Consider the following 9495-nt stretch of genomic DNA (forward strand, 5'->3'; position numbering starts at 1 on the left):
ATTGATCTTATCACTACGTAAGTTCGGTAAGGTAACTAAGGCAAGCCCGGCTTTTGGGCTTGTATGGAAGTACCGCCACTGGGCCCTTGGAGAGCTTTAATGTCATGTATAGAATGCCTGCTGGAACCCGTTCACAGGCGCAACAATAGACACCCAAGAACCGGTCGCAGCAGGCATTGGGACTATTGTAGAAAAAGTGAACAGTATACCGGTCTATGTATTGAAGTTTGGGTGGACAATGCGACTGGGCTATTGGAGAGTCCTGCGGGTCCCCTTGGGGTCCACTCCCACCGACGAAGACACGCCGGAGACGGAGACCCTGACCGACTCTCGGGAGCACTCGGGTCCGTGGGGTCGTTACTCCCCAACAGCTAGCCAAAAGCTGCCCTGCGGGCTTATTATTATTAATCTCTGGAACAATTTTTACGCTAAGTACGCTAACTTACGCCCGCATACTCGTAGGTTTGTAAACGTGGATTAAGACGTAGCTGGACAAACGATGGGTAACGCTAAATACTTTTACGGTTTAGAGACTACCTTGTTTTTAGTCACTCGCACGACATTAAAAACAAGTTTGTTCTAATGTTGTTTTGTGGAATTAATTTAATAAAATATATAGCGTCTAAACCGTAAAAGTATTTAATGTTTAGTATGTCTCACAACAGTATAATTCGATGATGGGCAACGCTCTCTCATTTTAAACTAGTATGGGAGATATTCTTGGAGAGCGTTTGGGCAGGTAAAGTTTTTTGAAGATAGGCAAATTATATTTTTATCCGATAATATTCGTCATAACGATTCCGGAAATGCAGCTCTTTTATTATTATTTCGTATTATTTATTAAATATATTTTTTAAGTGGCCGAGATGACGTTTGTGAAATTTAATAGCAGATCAGGCACTAATGCCTGTGCACGTGATTTAATTAATGAGATAGAAAAAAAAAACGATGTCAACTGTCAGTGTCACTTAGCTGTCATTGCCGAAAAATGTTATCAATAAAATGTTTAATGTATGTATTTTACGGATACGTACAGGAGGGCCTTCGCTCCTCTAATTTCGGCGGCATTGTGCTTATCACTGTTATGATAATAATTTAAAATCATAACTAGGTCCATGTGGGGCAAGTTTGTAGAATCTGCTCGCATAAACTCGCTCATCCTTCCTGCAAAACTCAGTCCAAAATGTGTTAATATGCGCTCAGTGCAAACGGTGTCGGATTGTTGTAATATAAATAATAGATTACTTAAATTGAGCATGTTATGAACTTTCCTATGTTGTTGTTATATTTTATTATTGTATTAAATCTACTGCGGATGGTGTACCGAGACAAACCTTACTGGTTTAACGGTACTTTTGTAATTAAGTTGCATATTATGTGTATTTACCTGATTAAAATAAAATAATAAAATAAATAAATTTAATAGCAGATCAGGCACTAATGCCCGTGCACGTGATTTAATTGATGAGATAGAAAAAAAAAACGATGCCAACTGTCAGTGTCACTTAGCTGTCATTGCCGAAAAATAACAGACATAACGGCCCAACCCTTTCTGTTACCTTGCGATTTAGTGTTATCATATGGTTATCATTGAGATTTTTGACGACCTCAGCACGACCCAAGGACTTCTGAATCCCCACGACATCTGCGAGTATTTGGACAAAGATTGAATCTACTTTCGACAACTTGGCACTGCTTATTAGACTTTTTCTTCCCTTACGACGACCCGACCCCTGCGCTGACCCTTGGACTGAGTTTTGTAGGAAGAATGAGCGAGTTTATGCGAGTAGATTCTACAAACTTGCCCCACATGGACCTAGTTATGATTTTAAATTATTATCATAACAGTGATAAGCACAATGCCGCAGAAATTAGAGGAGCGAAGGCCCTCCTGTACGTATCCGTGAAATACATACATTAAACATTTTATTAATAACATTTTTCGGCAATGACAGCTAAGTGACACTGACAGTTGACATCGTTTTTTTTCTATCTCATCAATTAAATCACGTGCACAGGCATTAGTGCCTGATCTGCTATTAAATTTTACAAACGTCATCTCGGTCACTTAAAAAAATATATTTAATAAATAATACGAAATAAAAATAAAAGAGCTGCATTTCCGTGATCGTTATGACGAATACTATCGGATAAAAATATAATTTGCCTATCTTCAAAAAACTTTACCTACCCAATTTTGTATTTGGTCAATAAGTGTAAGGCCTGAGTGGACGCTCGAAGCGGAGCGTTCGGCGGGCCGTGAAGCGTGGCGTCGGGGCCGTCGGGCTCACAAGTGATTTGAGCAGCGTGCACTAAGGCCGCTTCTAAACGTTTGCATTTGTTTAACATGCACGCCGCACGACCACGCTCAACTCGAGCGTCCTCTCAGGCCTTACACTAAGTGCCAGTTGTACCATCCGCACTTGACAGACTGATCAACGTCACCCGGCGCGCCGCGGCGTTTTACTATGAAACTTTCCATACAATAAAATTTAGCGAACTCTTTAACGATGGCAAACAGTTTGGTGCAACCGACCCTAAGTGTAACGCTCGAAGCGGAGCGTTCGGCGGGCCGTGAAGCGTGGCGTCGGGGCCGTCGGGCTCACAAGTGATTTGAGCAGCGTGCACTAAGGCCGCTTCTATACGATTGCATTTGTTTAACATGCACGCCGCACGACCACGCTCACTCCAGCCAGCGTCCACTCAGGCCTTACACTAAGGGTTCCATGCTGTCAAGTGGTTACATAGTTCTGTGTGTTGCAGCACGGAGAGCGGTTGGGACAACCCGTTCCGGCCGGACGGCGACTTGAGCCGCGAGGCGGACGAGATCGTGTCGCTGATCAAGGGCGGGAAGCCCATCACGCCCACACCCACTGCGCTGCCGCAGCTCGCGCCGTGCGAGGAGGAGGAGAAGCAGCACGCTAACAACCTCAGCGTGAGTACCGACAGATTTAAGCAAGCCATTACTGATCTGACTAGGGCATAACGTCCATCTTCATACATATGTGTAGGTATACTTCATTCCAGATAACATTCGATTCTGGAAGATCATAGACTCAGAAATTCGAAACCTTTTCTGTGAAGTTGTACAGCAAACGACTTCGATTTCGATACAACGTGAACAAATACAAAAACAAATTCTAGTAATGAAATGACACCTGACATCGAGCGTTGTTGACCTCTGCTTCTTTAGGTGTTGTATAGAGGCCGTGCGCGTTGGAGGGTCTGCCGCCTTGTGACCTGAAGGGGAAACATAAACTGTACATTGACACTATACACGCCAAAGCAAGTGCTGCCCTCTATAAGCTCTACTTGCATTGTAGGTTCTGCCATCTTGTGGGTTATATTGTAGACCAAAGAGTAAAGTAAGTATGATGTAGACTTAAACTTGACATTTACACTTCGCGCCAATAAATACGCTCCTGCCCCCTATACCTATAGTTCATGATCATTCCCTTATAAACTGCAATTAAATTATTGTATTATTTACAAATTATGACTTGAAAGTCGCTTATATGACTAATAATACATAAATTAAGTACGTATGTATGTCTATTGTCTGTGTGTTTACGAAAAAAAATCTATTCTATTCTAAGTAGACATATTTTTTTCTTCGAAATTTTATTTTGACCTACATTTGAAGCGTAGGCATAATTGAGACATGTTATTTATTGAATGACATCCTAATAATTGCAATACGAAGAAACATTAAATTTTTCCTTCTGTCTAATCCTATCTTGAAAGGAGTATAGACGTAAGCATTACCAGGTGCGCGGCACCTATATGACATGATAATGTACTAAAGCGAAGTGATAGCGCAACGTCTTTTAATAGCGTTTTTTTAGCACAACTTTTTTTAGTTTTTTTTGTAGTTCACACTCTTGTGCGAAAGCTATTTCTCGGTAATAAAAATATAGACGCGGTGTAAGAAGCGTTCGATTTCATGTTCCTCTATAAATGAGATGCTATTGTACTATATTAAAATAATGTGGATGTTATTATCGTTGTAGGCAAAGCCCTCTTCGCCCCAGACGAAAGTATCGAGTCCGGTGGTTTCGAGCACCCCGAAGGCGAACGGCACTAAGAACGGCGCGGCGGGCGAGCCGCGCGTGGGCGCCGTGGAGGTGAGCCGCGCGCCGCCGCCCGAGGCACAGCAGCCCGAGCACGTCACCATCAAGAAGAAGCCCAAGTGCAAGTGCTGCGTGCTGCAGTAACCGCGCCCCGCGCCCCGCGACCCGCGCCCCGCGCCCCGCGCCCCGCGCCCCGCGCCCCGCGCCCCGCGCCCCGCGCCCCGCGCCCCGCGCCCCGCGCCCCGCGCCCGCTGCACTTCGCACCACCCACGCGCACCGTACGTTCGCTTCTCTATTCTCGACCTTGATGTTTAGACGGTGCTATTTCATTTTTACCCATGTTCACAATTTTAACGTTTCGCGATGGATTTCTATAATTACGTTATTTCCGACTATCAATATATTATTTGTGATATTTTACTATTATTACAAGTTTACAAATATTTGTCTGCTACTTATGTAATGTTAGTTAGGGTTCCGTACCAAAAACCTATTGGTACAACTAAGTATAATCTATCACTAACAATTAAAACAAATAAATAAAATCCCGCATTTACCGACTACAACACCTAAAATTATTAGTAAAAAAAACTTTCTTCTACAAAACTTCTAATAAAATGTATGCTTGAAAGTTTATAAACCCTAATTCAAACTTTACTTAAGACCCACTTCCTTTGATTGAGTTGTATGTAAATAATTATGATATACAATGTTTCTTAATAAATACTATTTACAGCATATAGCGATGACTACAAAGTACGGAATCCTAACCGAGCGAGTGTAACTCGTAAGAATATGTTTTACTTTAATTTAGAACCTTATTTTTAACTGCATTTTTTAAATACTTTCATTTGTTAATTAATGTAATGACGTTATACATATATATATATCAAATTAAGGTACAAAGAAAAGTATTTATTTTATTTAGCTAGTTTCACTGAAAACGTACGATTTTAATTTATTATTGATTATACCGATAAATCTGTTCGTAAATCCAGTGATATGCCGCACTTGTACAGTACTTGATGTCGCTAATCGCTATCCGAATTAATAAAAATATGAATCTCAGGATTATTACTTTTAAGTAAATAACAGAAGAGAGAACATTAAAGCGGTTAACATGTCAAATTGTTACTAATATTGTGCAGAATACATATACATTAAATTTACTGGCTCATTTCAAATTGTAAAAGAATATAGTGTAATAATCGTGTTACAATGAATGTCATAATATTGGAATACATAATTTATTTTAGAACTGTTACTTTAGAGTTGAATGTGTTAAATAATATTTAGACGTAATCTTAATGTATATTTTTTATATGTTTATTTAAAAAGTATTATGAAACATACAGAAATTGAAATGTTTGTATATTTAAGTCGCGGGCCGCACCAATGGCAATGGCACCTCATCCGCTACTTAGAGCCACAACTCACTGAATGGAACTTTCTTTCGACATAAATATGCTCTAAATATAATAAATTTATCAATTAATGTTACGATTGTTGTTACGATATTAATGTATTCCTCTTAAATAATTTACGCTTGCGTCCACTAGTGTTTTGTAAACATACATGCTTTTTACAATGATGTGACACGAATTAGGTTTTTACCTATTTTTTAAGATAATATTAGATGCATTTCGATGCTCAAATTCAATTCTGACTGACAATCAATATCATCAATATCATTTGAAAGGTCTTTGCAATATATTTGTGCTCAAAATATGTTTATTCAAATCTGTAACATATGAATATGTAATATATTTGAGCATTTGATCTAAGGCAGCGACATGAGCAACGTAACCTGTTCCAATTTTGTAGTAGAAATGCCGCAGTTTTACTCTAGACGCAAACACTTTTCTTGGATTTCTTGGTCTGAAATAACACATGCCTACAAGGAATGACTTTGTTTTTAAAACATCATAGTCACTTTTTTTTATATAGGAGTTTTTTTTATTGGGAGTTTGCAACATATAATTGAACTTATTAATTGTAAGAAGCAAATAATGTTGCTAGTCGATGTAAGAATACGACTTGGAAGTGTTCTTCCTTGTAGATGTAGACTATCGACATCGCTACGACCTGTTAAATTATATCACATATTCTCGAGCACCGTGCTGACATTAATGAAATAATGAATTGAATGATATTTAGCATTAGATTGTTTTAGTACAAGATACTCGTATTTTATTAGATGCATAATTAAATGATTGCATTTCATGATACACTTCTGTGCTACGATACATATTTTTACCATGTTTTATGTCGAATACACGTTTACTTGGGCACACGTAAATGATCTAACTTTATATATTACACTGTCTTTTATTTAAAATTAATTGTGAAAAGGCGGCTATTCAATATTGGATTACGAAATTATGATTTTAGAAACAAAATTATATTTTTATTACATTAGTTACAATAGTACTTATTGTAAGTCAATTAATCCACTATTGCAAATAGTCGCCTTTATAATGTTTGATAAAATCTGTATATAACATACATTAAGGAAGAATTGAGGGGTAAAATGAGGTCTCTTTGTGTTGTCGAGTTGGTAGCCGCCGCCGCTGACAGAGAGCTAGGCTACTGACGCTAGACAAGGGGTGCCGAGAGTATGAGGCGGTCGATTGGTTTATACTTTTTGTACCATTGCTCTCGGATTATTATTGTTAATATCTAAATCTAAATAGATACATATGTAGATTATTTATAATTAGCACGACCTAGCTACATTATTGTAATAATATTGAAGAAATAGGATACCTGCCTTTGTTATAATTGCTTAATTCATTTACATGAATAAGTTATTGATATTATGATAAAATCATAAAATCAGAATGAAAAGTAATAATTTGTTTTCTTTTTAGTCTGGCAAACAAAAAGCATAGATGGAACCGAAATGTAAAATAATGTTGGATGTCGTAACTTATTTATCTGCTTGGCGTGATAATGGTACTTGGGAAATGTGGAATAGCAGCTCAAAGTGCACTCTCAGAGCTGCGACACAAATGTAGAATAGCAGCTCGAAACGCACTCTCAGAGCTGCTACACAAATGTGGAATAGCAGCTCTAAGGGCACTCTCAGATCTGCTGCACACATGTGGAATAGCAGCTTGAAGCGCACTCTCAGAGCTGCTACACAAATGTGGAATAGCAGCTCAAAGCGCACACTCAGAGCTGCTACACAAATGTGGAATAGCAGCTCGAAGAGCACTCTCAGAGCTGCTACACAAATGTGGAATAGCAGCTCGAAGCGCACTCTCGGAGCTGCTACACACATGTGGAATAGCAGCTCGGAGCGCACTCTCAGAGCTGCTACACACGTGTTCACATGATTTTATAATTTAAAGGCGCGGTTAGACGGTTATGAAAGAATACTATTGGCGCAATCAGATAGATGTTGTTAACAATTAAGTTATTATGATGGGTGTCAAGTATTATTATTTATTCTCACTAGTAGCTCGGCAAAATGAATAATAAAATACGGTCGAATTGATAACCTCCTCCTTTTTTTTAAGTCGGTTAAAAAATCGCAGATCAGTCCATTTAAATAAATTAATATTATAGGACATTCTTACACAGATTGACTAAGTCCCACGGTAAGCCCAAGGAGTCTTGTGTTATGGGTACTCAGACAACGATATATATAATATACAAATACTTAAATACATAGAAAACACCCATGACTCAGGAACAAATATCTGTGCTCATCACACAAATAAATGCCCTTACCGGGATTCGAACCACCATTTGTTGTCTGTATATGGATTGTTGCTGTGGAATTGCACACTATACACTCAAAAATGTATATATCTCATGGTAACGTTCATTAATTAATACAGAAACAAGTAATCGCATCCATCAGATAAGGTAACTCAGACCAAGATTTAAGTTTCAGTTAAGAGTTTAAAAGTTCGTAAATTTTATTAGGATTTACATTATATTTATTTCATAAAACAATAAAATAACAATGTGGAATAAGCTCGTCAATTTGACCGAATCAATATTTTTTCTTTATTTACGTAATTACACTTAATACTTGTAGGCCACGGTGTTAGTGATGCGGAATTTAGCCTTAGCACTCCGCTTTTGTATAATAACTTGACGAAATTTTATTCGTACACGTAGGTACGTACTGCAGAAAACTACAAATTGCCTACACGACACTGATTTGGTCAACGCCGGTCCATTAATTTTGCATAAACAATGTCAGTTAATCAATCATAAGTATCATAATCATCAATAGTTAAGCTTTGCTTTATTAGTGGAGAGTCAACGCAGCGATTAACTAAAGAGTAGTAGCGTAAAACCACGTAAAATTTACAGAATATACGTATCAATTCTAACAGTCTTCTATCAGGATTGCAATAGGTGGTATTATATATGAAATTTTAATGGATAACATTTTACATCGCAGCCTGATAGCGAAAGATCCGAGATGTCGCGTCGAGCCCTATCATTTGAAATTTGAGTATGTTGTAGGTCACCGAGAGTGACGACGGCTGGAGTCAGTTCGCGGTTAGGCTGCCGTATAATATTCATCCAGTGTAAACTCTAAGCCCTTATCACCTGTACGAAACATTTCCTTGGAAACTTATCATCACATACCGTGGGTCCTTAGAGCGTTTTCACATTGCCAGATCCGATATCGGATGTAGGATCCTACATTCGAGTAATCGAGGCGCCCGGGCGCCGTCTTTAGCGGTCACGCACACTACAAGCATTATGCCTACACATACGCACACAAACAAATATTATCGGTCCGACAGCTGACGAGGAGCTCCCGACATGGCTGAATTTATCGGAAGCACCTTTCCGATATCGGGTGTCGGAAGGCGCCTATGACAAAAACAACTGCAGGAGAGTGCCATTGGCATTAAGTTCGCCTTTTTGCGTTATTTATCGTTTTTTTAGTAATAATGATTTATTAAACGCATAAATAAATACAAGGAAACACATATCTTACATTTTACTTCCTTCCGACATCCAATATCGGATCGGACAATGTGAAAACGCTCTTAGGGATCCATAGATTTATTTAATATCAACAGGACGTTTGCTTGTTGCTACAATTATTCTGTACGATTAAATGATTTTATAATAAGTCGATGCTTTCAATTTGAGATATCCCGAGGGGAACACCCCAATTTGTGGTTGTATTTAGTTTATCATAACATACTTACTTTATATCAGTAGTTCAGTAAGTGTTAGTTTTGTTTTGGGTGTTTTGAGCTCAACAATAATAATTGATATTTATAAAAATAACTTAGTTGGCTTATTGCAAAGGAACTAATGGGAGATATCTAAATTATCATATGGGCAAATAATCATTTTATAACTACTTATTTTTTTTTGTATATATGGTGCTGATATTATGGGTCTCTATTTTTTATTTATTTTATTTATAAGGAAAACTTACAGC

The 9495-nt window shown here is 38.2% G+C and overlaps 1 protein-coding gene and 1 long non-coding RNA gene across 2 annotated transcripts in view; both read left to right on the plus strand.

Moving 5' to 3' along the window:
- Window positions 1-4273, plus strand: part of LOC134754389 (uncharacterized) — a 53811-nt gene extending 49538 nt beyond the window's left edge. The window contains exons 5-6 of the mRNA XM_063690694.1: window positions 2764-2935; window positions 4011-4273. Of these exons, the coding sequence (XP_063546764.1) occupies window positions 2764-2935; window positions 4011-4214 (376 nt within the window). The 3' untranslated portion in view covers window positions 4215-4273. The remainder of the gene's footprint in view (window positions 1-2763; window positions 2936-4010) is intronic.
- A 10-nt stretch (window positions 4274-4283) lies between these two features.
- LOC134754502 (uncharacterized) lies at window positions 4284-9177 on the plus strand. Its single transcript, XR_010128907.1, has 2 exons — window positions 4284-7025; window positions 7341-9177. It is a non-coding gene; the product is annotated as an uncharacterized LOC134754502 (long non-coding RNA).
- Window positions 9178-9495: the final 318 nt, after the last annotated feature.

This window comes from Cydia strobilella, chromosome Z, assembly GCF_947568885.1.
Source record: "Cydia strobilella chromosome Z, ilCydStro3.1, whole genome shotgun sequence".
Lineage (NCBI taxonomy): Eukaryota > Metazoa > Arthropoda > Insecta > Lepidoptera > Tortricidae > Cydia > Cydia strobilella.